At 31.3% G+C, this 16266-nt stretch overlaps 2 protein-coding genes across 2 annotated transcripts; one reads left to right on the top strand and one right to left on the bottom strand.

The window, feature by feature from the left end:
- The first annotated feature begins 3416 nt into the window (after positions 1 to 3416).
- On the top strand, positions 3417 to 4093 carry LOC118041613 (brassinosteroid-responsive RING protein 1). Its single transcript, XM_035049051.2, has one exon. The coding sequence runs from the start codon at positions 3492 to 3494 to the stop codon at positions 3987 to 3989; it is 498 nt and encodes a 165-aa protein (XP_034904942.1). The 5' UTR covers positions 3417 to 3491; the 3' UTR covers positions 3990 to 4093.
- A 4767-nt stretch (positions 4094 to 8860) lies between these two features.
- Positions 8861 to 12067, bottom strand: LOC118041614 (uncharacterized). The gene is made up of 8 exons (XM_035049053.2): positions 11859 to 12067; positions 11281 to 11302; positions 10521 to 10577; positions 10351 to 10432; positions 10058 to 10153; positions 9810 to 9934; positions 9706 to 9724; positions 8861 to 9394 (listed from the first exon to the last, which is right to left on the bottom strand). The coding sequence occupies exons 1-8, from the start codon at positions 11956 to 11958 to the stop codon at positions 9155 to 9157; spliced, it is 741 nt and encodes a 246-aa protein (XP_034904944.1). The 5' UTR covers positions 11959 to 12067; the 3' UTR covers positions 8861 to 9154.
- Between the last annotated feature and the right edge of the window lie 4199 nt (positions 12068 to 16266).

The following is a 16266-nucleotide window of genomic DNA, read 5'->3' as shown; positions in this document are numbered from 1 at the left end:
ATGGAAGTGCTCGAATCATTTAGCATTATGACAGAGAAAATAAAAAATATGTGCCTTAAATAGCTATTTAATGCAAGCGGCCATTGATGGTTAACCTTCAACTGGTGGTGGTAGTAAATGATTTTAAAATTAAAATAATATATTTTTTATTTTTTAAATTAAATATATTAACAGAATCTAAAAGCATAAAAGAAAATATTTTAAAGAAAAAAAAATCAAAATTTTTGAGAAAAACAAACTGCCACTTAATGCACAGCAGACTCTCCCTCAAGAATGAGTGAAAAAAGTTTGCCTCGCCATTTGCTCAACTTGAACCTTTTCACGATGGGCTAATCCATGTACTAATAATGGCTCCGATTACTTACTACTAGGGCACCTTATCTATTTAATTTACCGTCAGCAAGCACATTAGTCAGGATTAAAATTTTCAAAATAGTTAAAAAAAAAAGTCAAGAGTGCACATTTTTTTTCTTTTTATGGTGTTGTTAGCCTGGCCAGGCATGTTAGTCTTCTAATCTCCTGAATCTGAAAGTTATTTAACTCATGTTTTTAATTAAATTATGTGCGAGTTAACTTTATATAAATTAATAAATTTAATAAATCTAAAAAGCAATCTAGAGGATTACTAAAAACATTACTTAACTTTTAATAAAAATATTGAGAAGAAAAAAATAGCAATTAAAAAATTAAAATTAAAATTAAAACAAAAATTAATTTAAAGAACAACTATAAATTTACTATAGGAGGATGGAATTGAAAATAAAAATAAATTTAACAAAAAAGATAAAACAAAAAAAAACGAGAACTAAACTGAAAAACATAATTTACCATAAATTTAGATTGAAAGATGAAATTGACAACTAATAAAACCTTTACAAGATGGTCAAGAAAAAAAATTAAAAAAAAAAGACCAAATTGAAAAGAATGACAAACTAAGATTGAACAAAACAAATGAAAGTTTTACAAAAGGGTAAAAAAAAAAACAGAAATTATAAATTAAAAGAATAAGCTCGAAAGTTGAAATATCAATAACAAATAAGACTAAGTTGTAATTTTCAAAGGAGAACAAAGAAAAGTAGAAGGAAAAAAAAAAAAAAAAGAAAGCTCTACTAGCAACAAACCGTTCCACAATTGTTGATTCACACTATACTAAAAGGAAAAGGATGCGATGATGTTTCCAACAACACAACAAAATGTCATTATTTGGCTGCTTAGAGTACTGCACATGCCACTCAAGATGCTTGGGCACGTGCGCCAACAACTTCTTCATTTGAACAATAAGAAATTGTTCTTAAAATACCAAATTGCCTTGATGAACCTGGAGATAAAAAAGTAAAGTGAAAATACTAAAAAGCCCATAGACGTGTGGTTTGATTTTTTTATTTAGAGCATAAACTTATCATTCTACTATATTATAAAATAAAAGGATGTAAATATCTTTGGTTCTAGCTTTAAAATTATCATTCTACTGTATTATAAAATAAAAAGATGTAAATAACTTTGGTTTCGACTTTAAACTTTTGACTTGGAGAGTTAATTTTATTGTGCTTACAAGATTAAAAAATGATATTTATACTCTTGGTTAGTCTTTTGATGATTAAAGAGCAGTGTAAAAAATAGAAATACCCCTAACACAAGGGCATTTGTTTTTTTAAAGGTAAAATTATAATTACATTACAGTAGTGAATATGAAGACATGTCCATGGTCATGGTGAACTTACCTTCCATTTTAGATATTTTGTTATACTTTATTATAGTTACTACTAAATAATATAGCCAACTGTTTTTTTTTCCACATAATTAACCCATTTAAAACCTAATTAAAAAAAAACCTTGAACTTTAGTATTGATGATAAAAAAAACAGGATAGTTTGTTGGAGTTTGTTGTTGTTTAGAAATGACAAGGAGTGTCATATCATTTGGGTTGGGCCTAAATGACATAGATGTTTTTCCTTCAAGTCCCCTAATAATAAAATGGTCCTCATCCCAGTCAGACGTGACCAAACTTAATGTTGTATAAATTCTCAAAAAATCTAATAATTGGCACACACTACAAGGCATAGTTATTATTCATAAGAAAATCAGTACCACAACACACTATCTCATGCTTGAGTAAAAATTATCAGTGTTGTGTTACCTTTCTTGGCAATGTTATTTCACTCGACCTATTTTCTTAGAAGGCATCTAGCTTCTCATTAATAGCTAACCCTGGGCTTCTACTTTCCTTTTAATTACTATCTTACGCCAACCTATCTTCATAAAAGACATCACTTTTCACACCAATCATCATTAGGTACCAACCTTTTCATCAATGGTACATCAAGACACAACAATCAATTACTTAAATTTTCACACTATTTGCAATGAAAAACCATCATTTTTCATTATTAGTTCACTCTCCATGAGATAAACTCAAGTGATTGACATGTAGAAATATCCCAGGTCATCCAACAAATAAATCTATTTAAAACATAACACAAGAACACAAAGTCCATTAAAGGACACATTATTCACTCTCCTAAGCTTTCTTTCTCTTAGTTGTACCATGGCTTTCCTTTTCTATATATGAATAATTACATTTTATAAAATAAATTGTATATAAATATATGATATAGTAAATATTTTTTCTACCACTACTCTTTTTATATCTCATTCTTTTTTTTATAAGTGATCAAATAATTATATTTAATATTGTATGCCTATGGGATAAACTTGAAAAACAAATAAAATATCAATAGGTGATCTTTCAACTTATTTTTCAAGGCATGATCAAACTCTAAGAAGTATTTCTAACTAATTTTTCTTAGCACTACTAAATATAAAAAAGAAAAAAACAACTATTTCTTTAAAAAATTCAATTTCCATGAAACTATTCTCCAAAAAAAAATTGCTTTTCTACAAATAAATGAGTTGTTAGATCCGTCATTACAAGACATTGCAACCGTTGAAAGAGGAATTTTGTAATATAATCTATTAAGACGCGGTGCTTGATTCACCAAAGCAGAGAGAGATTTTTCATTCCTGGCAATGCCTGATGACTGTCCTCTCAGTTAAGATCATCACTTCCTCTCTCTTTCCACAATTACAGCACGTGGCACTTGTGCAAAATGTCCTCCTTTTGAATTATAAAACCGGTGGCTATTTTCTAACAACTTACGGGTTTACGCGGCTTCCACAAAGTGAAACTACAGAACTACCCCTGATCACCACTATCACAGACCAGTCAAATCGAATCCAATTGCGGTGACCCACCTAAGATCCCAACCTTCTCCTTTTTCTATTGGCCTTGGTAGAAACACCAAACATCACAGGTGGTGACTCTATCACTCCCTCACTCCAGTCTCTCTGTCCTATATAAGAGTATAGAGGCACTCCCTATCCCTACATCCCAAAACTGAAGCAGCTGAAGCAGAAGCTTCCCTTCTCTCTTCCCTTCTCTTTCTATAAATTCTTGAAGAGAGACCCTTCTCTCTCCCATTATCTTTCTATAAATGGGGTTTCCAGTTGGGTACTCGGAGGTTTTATTACCCAAGCTGTTCGTTCACGCACTTTCCTTGCTGGGTTTCATCAGGGGCCTCGTTTTGTGTCTTTTTACCTACGTGGGTCTCTCAGATTTCCTTGAGACTGACAATATTTGGCCCGATTACCCAACCCGAACGTCCTTCTCCCCGTCTCCATCGGCTGCCCTGATCCGGGAAATCTTGCCTGTCATCAAGTTCGAGGACTTGATCGGCGGAGATGGTGATTGTTGTGACTTGCCGGAGAGTTGTGCTGTTTGTTTGTATGAGTTTGAAGGAGAGGATGAGATCAGGTGGTTGAAGAATTGTAAGCACATTTTTCACAGGGCTTGTTTGGACCGTTGGATGGATCATGACAGGAACACGTGTCCACTCTGTAGGACTTCGTTTGTGCCTGATGAGATGCAGGGGGAGTTTAATCAGCGGTTATGGGCTGCAAATAGTGATGACAGTGATTTTTACGATGAATAGAGTCATGTTTCTGTTTCGTAGAGAGCTTGATGAGGTTGTCTGAAGTGTATATATACATGGAGATTTGGCAATTCAGCCAAATAAAAGAATATTTTTTAAAAAAATGTTTTACTCTCTGGGCATGAATTTCTGTCAGTATTTTATTTTATTTATTCTTAACTAGTAAATAGGGATTGAAATGCATAATTGATGGTCAATTTCTTGATGCCGGGGTTGGTCTTCGGGAGAAACGGGTCAGCTTCATGAACTGGGTACACGAACCTCTTACCCATATATGATTAAATGGGTTGATATGATTAGTATGGGTCTAACATATAACATTAATTATTAGCTTAATTTGTTAATCTACTCCTTGGTTTTATCTGGCGATCTCTTCTGAAAAACAGAGCCAAGTGTGTTGATTTTAGTGAGATTTTGGCTGTAAATCCTCCTGGCCTACCGTAGGCCATAGGGCATCAATCTCGTAGTTTACAAAAGAGAAAAAAAAAAAAAAAACTATTTTACGAGAGCCAGAAAGCTCTTTGAAGGTACATATTTTATGAAAAAGCTTGGCTAGTCTCTTCATGGAACGCTCTCTAGTTTACCACTCTAGTGTTTTGGGGGGGTGGGGGTTACAATTATTGGAGTTTGGATTGTTAGGCGGATGGTTAACCCTGTTGGCGTGCAGGCTGCTAACCGACGGGCTCGGATCTTGTCAGTTTATGTTACGGGATTACAGAAACTTCAGCCCCATAATTTCCCCCTTTTTTCCTCCTTTTTTTTTAATTGCTAGTACTTTGCCTGGTGCTGGTAGTTTGTGTTTTTTAATGATTTAAAAGGGAGTTTTGCTTAAAAAAATAAAATAAATTGATATTTTTTAATGTTTTTTTATGGTTTAATGTTAAAAATAAAAAAAATATTTTAATATATTTTTAAATAAAAAAACTTTTAAATAGCATTTCGCATCACAGGAAAAAAAAATATAAATGGCGTTTATGATGTGTTTCTACTGTTATTTTAATTTCTTATCATGTCATGTCTTTTGATTAGCCAACACGTTGATCATGGTTTGTGTTAAATACGTCATGGCCAAGTCTGGTTGTCAGGTATCAAATTTGAATTTGAAGACTTTTTTTTATATATGTGTTTGCTTTCTGACAATAGAATTAAAAAAAAGTCAATTTCAAATTTACCACTTGTGTTTATTCTTCCCTTCTTTTTTGACAATAAAATAATAAATAAGATCTAACTCCAGCTTAGTACTTGTGTTTTTTCAAAACACATTTTTATTACTCGACAGTGGAATAAAAAAAAATGAAATTGAGATTTTGACATGCCTCACCCTAATGAATCTCATCTGAAAATAAAATAGAAAGCCATAATATTTAAATAATAGTAGAATAACATAATTTAAAACTATCCGCTGCAACAATGCATAATGTCAAACACCACATCAATATAATTCAGCTTTAATTAACAAAACATTAAGTTTTATATGGCATTTTTATTGTTCACTTTCTTATTTATTCACTATGAATTGTAACAGACTTTTTTCCTAAATTTTTATTGAAAAAAAAAACAATCTAAAAATCTTTTCAAGATATAAAATTATTAGTTAAAATAATGATGATTAAATCTAATTGAAAAAGCCAATTGGAGGATGAAATTACAAAAAAAAAATTATAAATCACCTCAAGTACAACAAACAACAATAAAAAGAATAAGGACTAAATTTAAAAGATGAAAAAATTAAATAATAATAAAATTGAAAATAATTTTTTCAAATAAGAAATTCACAATTGAGAGAACTATGACTAAATTTGAAGGAAAAAGAAATTGAATGAATAGTGTGGATTTTTCAAGGGGTAGTATGCAAATCAAGGTGAATAAGAGAGAAAAGAAAAAGGAAACATAAGTGTGCACAAAACAAGGATGAATCACTCTGCACACATCACTTAAAGAAAAGGAAGATGTTAAGACAAATCAAATAATACGACAGAAGCATAACTAAAACCACTAGAGTCAGCCACACGCATTGTCCAAAGATAGCTGACACGTGGTTAACACATGTCAACATCTTTTTTTTTTTATTATTTTATCTTGAAACATACTAAAATACCCCTATGAATAAATGATAATACAAAAGAAAAAAAAAACATTATAAAATCACCACTAAACCCTTAAAGTCAAGGCTAAAAAAAAATAATGGTAAGGGCAATAAAGTTATTATATTATTTATTGTAAAATGAAAATCCTATAATTGAGTTTATAGTAATGAGAATTACTATATAGATGATAAAAGGAATTAAAAAAAATTGGAACCACTAAAAATGATAAGAACAATTTCAACTGGTTTGAAAAAAAAAAAGAAGTAAATATGAATAATTATTTAAAGAGTAACAAGAGATTTTTCACGCAACATGAGATCAGAATTAACGTGGTATTTTTCAATATAAGGAGATAAAATACTTTGTTGGATCATTATGTGATGGCAGTGTGATTCCTCTCTCAAGCTTATCTGTTAAAAAATGGCACTGCAATCGTGTTGGTGCATCATGCGCACCATAGCGAGGGCTGGCTGTAAAGGTGGTGGGGGTGCCTTGATAATTTTGATGTTTGGTGGTGATAATGAAATCGGCCTCTGTGAGTAGGACAGGGCAGACTAGGTGCATCACACCGGTTCAGAATCTGTCAATTCCCTCTGATCAGACCGCCTGGATGCTAATTTCTTCAAGATTTCCTAGTCGAAGGTGAAAGGCTTGACAACATTGAAAATGCGAATTCAGACTCAAGAAGATCAGCTTATGAACATCACCATCTGATCACAGCAGGAAGAGAGAGAGACCTATCTCTGGTTCGGAGCTGTGCTCGAGAGGGGAGGTTGTCGAGTGGCCGGAGATGATAAAGAACCTGTAAACATTAGATGCGAGAGAGATGTACAAGAAATTAAGATCTTGGCCTGGATTTATACTCGGAACATTTAAGCAAGACGAATGGTTGCAGTCCTTGACGCAGCTCTCTACTCCCTTAATTTATGAAAATTAAGGACTCCAATGTCATTTTACTATAAGAATATATTTGAAAATGAGGTTTGACTACAATATCATTTTGTTAAGAGCACTTTTGGAAACGCGGTTGAAACCGTGTTTCTATAAAATTCAAAAAAAAAAATTTATTAAAATTTAATATGGTTTATACGTTTTGGATCGTTTTAATGTGCTGATGTTAAAAATAATTTTTAACAAATAAAAAAATATCATTGATATGTATTTTGATATAAAAAAATTATTTAAAAAATAATCGTTATCACACTGCGAAATATACTCTAAATATATCAATCCTCATAATAGTTTATGAAAATCTTAAGATTCTACTCCCTTAATTTTAAATTCTATTTGGCACTCCTAGCAAGCACGTGAGAAGCTAATATTATCTGTATTTTTTTTCCTTTTCCCGTTTTCTTCTTCATTTTTATCATGATGTTAACGAGGTTGATTAATCAGCTGCCGTTAAAAAATCCATCTTTTTACTGTTTGGAAAGCAAGTTTTGATTTCTTAAAGGCTATAGGAATGGAAGCCGGACCCACTTAAGTGCGCGTTAACGACATAAAGGCTTAAACCCACTTTAATTCCCACTAAATGGTTGTTTCGGATTAAAATTTTTTAAACGTAAAAAACATTTTCTAGCATTTCGAACATTTTTTTTTATATAAATTGTTTTTCAATGATACGTGGTTGGCCTGATAAGTTTGTTGATTTGATAGGTTAAAAAATAATTTAAAAGATTAATAAAAATATAATTTTATTAAAATAAATTAAGATAATTTTTTTTTATTAAATATCAAAACAATAATATATTAAATTAACATGAGTGAAGTCGGGTTAACCAGCTAAAACCCATATAAATCAAATCAAAATAAATTATAAAATTTAATTCTCAACCAATACAATGTTAAATAATAAAATTAAAAAAAAATTCAATTAAAAGAAACTAACTCGGATCAACCCGAGTTAACTTATCAAATCCATAACTTAAATTATAAAATCAGGTCAACTGAATTAACCCACAACATAGGTTGTGAAACTAAAACAATAATATTGAAAACAAAATATAATATATTTTTTATTTTTAAAAAATTATTTTTGATATTAGTGTATCAAAATAATTAAAAAATACTAAAAAAATATTAATTTAAAACAATAAAAAAATAAAAAAAAATTAAATTATTTTAGAAGCACTTTTATAATAATAAAAAAACAAACAGAACATTGCACGTCTACCAATTTAGCTAAGAAACTATAAGAAATACACTTGAGGGTCTAGCCCATTGGTCAACAGCAAAGCTTGTCTTTGCGAAGGTCCTGGGTTCGATCCTCAAGAGTACCAGCCTGTCACCCCCGCGGTGCCTTACCTGCCTACTGGGCTTGCAGGATGTTCAGTGGGCCCGGGGAATAGTCGTGGTGCGCGTAAGCTGGCCCGGACACCCCGGGTTACCAAAAAAAAAAAGAAAAGAAAAAAAAGAAACTATAAGAAACATGGTGATGAAGATGACGATACCACAATTCCTGACTGTGATTCACAATGAGAATCCACACCATACATAGGCTTCTGATGACAATTGCAGGGTATCCGAAACTATACAGACAATCACTCGATCAAAGTGCACAAATCCTGACAATGGGCTAAAACCTAGCTCTATTTTCTGGTCTCCGTAAAAAAAAAAAAAGCACAAGGAAGCAAAGCCTAGCATAACCCTAAATACGCAATGAATTGAAAATGGTAAACTGTGGTGTATAAGCATTCATCCAGTGCCTAGCCCTCGTGAATTAAATCAACAGAGGATAATGCCAATGCTTCTGCATAAATATTTACTGGTAAATTCAACTAGAAAAAACCCAAAACCTTCTTAGTCCAAACTCAACACTGAACCATTGACTTTTTTTCAACCAACACTTAAACAGTATGAGCAATCTGAATAAAGGTATTCGATGTTCCAGACTATACTTCTCCATCAATACATCCTCAGGCAAAGTGTTCCTAAAGTTTTAGGATAATGGACAATCCCGGATACAATTGCTGAACTATTAGTATCTAAATAAAGAGCATAAAAAGACTCATAACCATGGAAGATTGAGTAGAACAAGCATGTTTTCAGTACTGGCGTGTGACTGCATTTCAATCCAGTTCACCTTGAGTAGCCATGTGGAGGATAAGCATGAGGTTGTGGATAGGCAGGAGGGTAACCTTGAGTTTGCGGGGGTGGAGGATAGCCATAAGGCTGGCCATATGCTTGTTGAGGTGCGTAGCCAGCATATGGAGGAATTGGCTGATCAATACGTGACATCTGCTGCACCGAAGGAACTGCCATAGCAGGCTGTGGCCCAAACTTGCCATCTCTCTTGTCCATCTCAACCTTGTGCTGGGTCTGCATAAACCAGGAATTTGCAGAAAATCATGTAATTGTAAAACGATTCTTTTAACCCACCAAGGAATTAGATGAGTAAGATTGATAATTTATCAATCTATTAAAAGCCACTGGTTGCAAAAGTTGGGCATCAAGATTTTGTGATGTGTGACCTTTTCAATCCTGTTTCTTAAAGAAGAGTAACTTGTAGATTATACTAATAAATTATTTCAACAATCCTAGATGACCTAAAGCAGGTCCTGTTGTTTTGGCTACAAGAGTAACATGCCGATCCATTCAACAGGCACTTGAGGTTTTATTTTATAGCATACCTGAATACATGCGCAGACCCTGCCAAAACAGAAAAAAGGAGAAGAATTAATTCAATGATTTTGAGGTCTCCCGAACATTGAAATAAGTGAACTAAATTCCTTACGAGCAATAAACCAAATCAGACAAACAGCTCAGCATCTGGGCAAGGTCTCCAATTTCATCATTTCCAGTTATGCAAGCAACTAATGAACATATACATGCTAATTGCTGCAGGCAGAACATAAATCCCTACAAAAGGAAGCATGTCATAGTTGAGGTAGCTTTCTGAAAAATGGAAGAGCTATCCATGCGAAAACATCATCCACAATAGAGAGAGAGAGAGAGAGAGAGAGAGAGAGAGAGAGACAGTACAATAATGCAGTTGTCGCATTGTGTAGTTTGTATATTGAATTCATCTTGCAATAGGAAGCGAGTTGAGGCAACTGAATTACAGAAGCAGCAGACGACCTGAAGAATAAGGGAAACAGGAAGAGAAATTAATCTTCAAGGATACTTATTGTCGGGTGGGTGGACAGCATGTTAAAAACTCTAATGATCCATAAACAAGAGTCCAAAAGAAAGATTCTCTGCCTATCCCTCTAGTTGTTGACAAGAAGTTGGGGAACTCCATAAATAGATGAAAAAAGAACAGATCAGTGTCAAACCTCAGTGCCAAGGCAAAGTTCAGGACATTTACTTTCTCCGCACTTCCCACTACATGGAAGATAGCCAGCACAGCAGACATACCTACAGGAGAGCAGATGCGAAAATTATGCTAGTACTCGCTTTGATTCTAGTCAGGGTGGAAACCCAAGGAGAAAGCAACAGCAATTACCTTGACATGTCATTGTAAAGAGCTCGTTTGCGCAGCATGTATGAGACACATGGTCCACTATCACAAACAAAACAAAACAAAAACTTTTTTAATCTGATAAATATTCTCACATCTTTCACACAATTCAAAATTTTCAAACACAGCAAAAGCAACACTGGCAATCACATAAAACCTCAAGTACGCCAGAGTCCATGACAATGACAATTCGTTTTTCGAAGTCCAACTTCCATAGTGATGTGTTTTTATACAAAAAAGGAACTTCTTTTCTCTTGTTAGAAAAAATCTTTCCATTTAATCTATATCAGTCGCTCAGTTTCCAGGCATTAAAAGCTTCATAAAACCAAATCCCACTAGCTCAAAAACTAAATAACACAATAAACTTTGTAGCCATACTCGTTAGAAAACACTGCTTTCATCACTCTCCCGATCTTATTAACAAGCATGAAGCAAAAATATCTTTATTGTATCCTGGATTTTAGTAGCAACCACTACAAATAACTTCAATCTTCAAATGATTAAGTCATACGTGTTTGCTAAACAATCCATGACACTGACCAGGAGCTGCAATTTGAATCATTATAAACTCAAAACCAAAAACACTAAACATCTTATTCCTGATCGACAAGAATATATGAAAAACAAACTCATATAGCAATCCCACAATCATAAATTCTTTCAAACAAATTTAAAAACTGACCCAAAAACAAGATCCAAATGTAGTATCTAAGCAACAGTGCATTAAAAAGATGACAGAACTTACCAAAATAATGAGAACAGACAATCTGCATACCAGTCCACCATAAAGCAGAAAATCAGAACAGAGATCAAATGTAAATGATAGTATATTATCAATAATATATCAAATTTTGCGATAAAATAAAGTATAATTATAAACAAAAAGAATAAATTCAACTGCCAATATAAAAAAAGAAGAATATTAACCGGAAAAAACATGCAGTTTGGACGAGTCCTGAATATTAACATTTCGGTTTCAATTTTATGTTTATAATTTTACAAACAACCAAGCAGATGGCTACAAAAATAAAAACAAAAGGCGCTAATTTGTTTGGCAGCTGAGAAAACGAGAGGGAAGACAAATTCAACCTAATGGAAATCTCAGAGTCAACTACGCCATAAAAAAGAAAAGCAAGATTAGGCTAAGTTTTGACGAAAATTCTGTTTACAGAGCATTAACAGAATCGCGTTTAGAAATCAAATCAAGATTGAAAAAATAACAACGAATCAAACAAAATAATAGAACCAGTAAAAGAAATTCTAAACGAAGAAACAAAACGAAACGAAAATAAAAGGTGTGGGGAAAGAGAGAAGAGTGCATACAAGGAGTGTCGGCGGAGATGGTGCTCAAGAGATTGGTGTGCCAGACATTCCTATAATTCTTACGCATCTCCATTTTCTCAACTTGATCGTCCAGCCCCATTTTCCTCCGGTTTCTTAGAGAGAGAAGAGAATGGGAGGGGGATCTTGTCAGGTACGGGAAGGAATTGTAGCGTTCAGTATTGTGGTCTCGTAAAATAAAAAAGAAATAGTACTAGCACACAATGCGGACAGGGAAGGCTGCGTCGTATTTTTTGAAAATGTTTTTTTTTTTTTAATATATTAAAATAATATTTTTTAAAAATATATTTTTAATTTTTGTGTCTTAAAACAATTTAAAAAAATTATCTTTAAATGAAATTAATTTAATTTTTCATAAAATACCCTTTAAAACACAATTACAAACAGCTCCGAAACAGTAGCGTGGAAATTAGAGATTTGTACAGCTGGAAAACGCGCAAAGGCGTAATAAAATTAAGACCCTCTAGAAAAAATTTGACCGTTTAATTTGAAGTTGTCATGAGTAGAAATAAAATACTCTTCATTCTCACCTCCAGTCCAATCCATATCCATTCCAAGGTTTAAGGCTTTCATTCCGCACGTCCTTATATCTTTGTTTATTGTTTAAAACGCCCCTCGATTATTCGTTGTTTTAAAATTAACCTTTTATGTTAGAATTTTTTCAATGTTGTCACCCCAATTTTGTTGATCGATAGCATATTGGCACGCGTTCAATAAGTCATGACATGAGTTGTTTTAAGGTAATAGCTCAGTCCTTATTCTTCTTGAATTTGCCAATAGATCCTTTAACGTTTTCTTTACTTGGTAGTTTTTTTTTATTGGATCAATTGATCATGGATATGGCTGTTTTTATGATTTTGATTTATTGCGTTGTTATTTTTTCATGTTTGAAGGGTTTATTGGTTGTTTTGCGTGCGATGGAAGGGTTAAATTGACGGGATTGATTTTGTGAGGATTCAATTGTTGTTTATGGGTTGTGGAATTTTCCAATGTGAATTGCCAAGTTATTTTAGTGGTCGCGACAATTTTATTGTGGGCGGAGTGATTTCTTAGTTTTATTTGTTTATTTAATTAAATATTAGGAAGGTATTTGGTAAATCAAAATTTCATTGCTATGTATTATCTTTTATTCACCTAGAACTACCTTTTTTTTTATATAATCATGTGTTCTAAGTTTATCAAGAGCCATTAAAAAACAATTTATAAATAATTTTATAATTCGCATATATCCCTATGATATATTTCTCATGAGCATTCCAAACATAATTACAACTAGAGGGATTTATACTCGCCAAAAACAAAATATATAAAAAAACACAAGTTTTTTTTTAAAAAAAAAAAACTCTATAAAAAAAAACACGTTTTTGTATGACTCTTACCTCAATATTTTTTTAAAAAAAACTCTCCAAATATTCATAAATTAAGGGATTCATACTAAAAAAAAAAAAACATAACACTGAATTCTCTTCGAGAACAATTTTTTTTTTAAGAAACTTCTCAAGCATATATATTTTCTCTATTGATTTGATGTCTTTGAAGTTTGAACATTAAAGTTATACCAGATCAAGCCTAACACGCCTTGTAAAGTTCACCTGCAACACCTTGAAGAGAGATCAAGAAACATATTCAAAGTATTCATCAAGTCAAGCCAAGAAAAGTATATCAAATCTTCACCGTGTTCTCTTGAAGCATCAAATCTCTAGCTTTGAAAGATCCGGATCTTCAAACATTCTTCAAAAAAAAAAAAATCAGTGGGATGACAATTCTTTTGTGAAGAATTGTAACATTTTCTGCTTTCTTGGACAATTTTGCAATGGAGCTGGTGAGCTAGTTTCCCGGCCCGCGCAGCTGGATTAAAAAAAAAAAATTGAATGCGAAACAAAAGTTGTAAAATAGATATTATAATAAAAATAGATATATGTAAAATTAAAATATTTGTTTAATATTGTGATAATCTTATAAAAATTAAAATAAATTATGAAAATCAATTAAATAAAAAAAATAAAAAAATTTCAATCCGAAAGAACAAAACTGAAAGATAGAATTAAATAAATAAATAAAATTATTTGTATTGTTATCAAATTCAATCTAGGGGTAAACCTTAAAAGTCCTAACTGATTTATTGTCCAGTTTAATTTTAAAATTAACTTGTATAAAAGTTGTTTCTATAAAGATCCAATCTATGTGGTGGTTCTGAAGGTAACATGAATAATCGATAAAAACATGATGGGCTTTGCAGCTTAACTTCACGAAATACTCAACCCAAATCATAAGCCCTATCAAGTTTAAAAACTTTGTCAAAAAAGATTTATTATTTTATTTTATAATATAATAATAAAAATAAACTTGAGTATTAGTCAACTACCAAGAAGTTTCTTTGAAAATACGATGATCTCAGCCCAAATAAATCATGTTAATAAATTAAAAATTAATAAAATATTCAATGATAAGATTGAAGAAAAAAAGAGACTAAAAATACATTTAATGGAATAAAATAAATGTATGGAAAGAAAAACAACAGGAAAATATAATTAATAAAAAATAAAATTAAAATTAATCTCTTTCACTGTCATGTCGATGGGGGAAATAGTCGTTGATATATATATATATATATATATAACAAACGGTTATATAGTACTCGTTGTGTCCAATTTAATTAGCCTTCGTGACTTTTGAAAAGTCATTATAATGTATATTTGACTATTTTTATATAACGTTTATTCATTTCTCGAAGAGAAACCACTCTTCTCTGCCTATCGGGCCGACGCCCCTCGGTTATTCAATGCCATTATTATTTATTACAGGGAAAAATGTCATAGATAGACAATTCGGTCTATTTTTCAAGTCAAACTTCACTCTCTTCTTTTTCCCCCCCTTATATTGTGATTGTTATTTATTTATTTATCAATTCTTATCATCATCATCATATCTAATTAATAACAACAATAAAATTATTCTCTTTTTAATTTTAAAATAAAATAACAAAATCATTGACAACAAAACGGATTAAATTGTATTTTTTTTTAATTAAAGAACCAAAAAAGCATTAAAAAAAAAAAAAAAGCTTTAACGTTGCAACTTAGCCCATTAAACTTGCGATTTGAGTTATGGACTCATCTGGGTTTAATACAATTTTTTTTTTAGATATTTTTAAAATCTAAATATTAAATAAAAAGCTAGAAAAGAGCACAAAATCACATCAAATGGCCAATGCACTTGGGCTTTTAAAATATGAGCCCAAGCGTGCGGGCCTTTAGGCCCATGTTAGCGTGCCCAAACCTTTTATTTATTTTAATCTTTTCAAGGGGTGTCATCCACCTATTTTTTAAAAAATAAAAAACAAAACACAAATGATATTTTTTTTGTTCAAGCAAACATGTTGTTTGTCTACCTAGATTTCAGCCACTATCATGGTAATAAAAAAATCAAGATAAAATATTTTCAACTCAAAAAATGTATTTTAACCCAAAAACATTATGCAAACACTCTTAAAACATTTACAAACCAATTCACCAACCCAATAAACAAAAAAAAAAAAGTTTAAATCATAAAATCAAACCTGTTAATTTTTTTCTTCATTTACTTCAATGTGTTTTTCGGCAATATTGAGGTTAATCAACCACCATAACACTCATCTCATCAAGTAAAACTTGTTGACACTAATTTTAATTATTTTGGTGGTTGAAATAGGTGTCAATGATGATTTTTATTTTTTATACTGGAATTTGATGGTTTTCTCTCTCATCAAACAAACTATGAACTAAAAAATAAGAAAGTAAAGTTTTGTACTAAATTAAATATTTGATAACTAAAATGATTGATCATCTGTTATTTAAAAAAAAAGACCAAAATTAACTTTCTATATAAAATTCAAAGTTGCCATATATTTTACCTGCCTTTGTAACTTTGAGCCTCTATCTTTTAATTCAAACATTTCTTAAAAAAAAAAAAAAGCAATTGATATAAATTTGGGCTAAAAAGGGTGCAAATGAGTAGAAAAAAAATTAAAGGATAAAAATAAAAATTTAGGAAAAAAGAATGCTCCAATTCATAATGAATATATAAGAAAGTGATCAATAAAATGTAGAACAGAAAAATGCCACACAACTTAATGTTTTGTTAATTAAAGCTTAAATTATATTGAGGTAGTGTATGATATTATAATAGCAATTATGTATTTTTTAAAATATTTTTTGTTTTGAAATATATTAAAATAATATTTTTTATTTTTTATTTTTTAAAATTTATTTTTAACATCACCATTTTAAAATAATAAAAAAATAAAAAATATTTATTAAAAAAAATGGCAAATAGGTGTAAAAAGAGTCAGGGACCGTGATACTCTTCTCTGGGAGCTTTATCCACCTTGAAAAATCAGCCATTATATTCC

The sequence above is a fragment of the Populus alba genome, chromosome 14 (assembly GCF_005239225.2).
Source record: "Populus alba chromosome 14, ASM523922v2, whole genome shotgun sequence".
Lineage (NCBI taxonomy): Eukaryota > Viridiplantae > Streptophyta > Magnoliopsida > Malpighiales > Salicaceae > Populus > Populus alba.
This window is presented reverse-complemented; position numbering and strand designations above follow the sequence as displayed.

Coding starts and splice junctions, on each gene's coding strand:
- LOC118041614 (XM_035049053.2), bottom strand. CDS start 11,958: ATGGGGCTGGACGATCAAGTTGAGAAAATGGAGATGCGTAAGAATTAT. Junction 10,433..10,520: donor CTTTACAATGACATGTCAAG/GTAATTGCTGTT, acceptor GCTCTCCTGTAG/GTATGTCTGCTGTGCTGGCT. Junction 10,154..10,350: donor AACTTTGCCTTGGCACTGAG/GTTTGACACTGA, acceptor CTTATTCTTCAG/GTCGTCTGCTGCTTCTGTAA.
- LOC118041613 (XM_035049051.2), top strand. CDS start 3,492: ATGGGGTTTCCAGTTGGGTACTCGGAGGTTTTATTACCCAAGCTGTTC.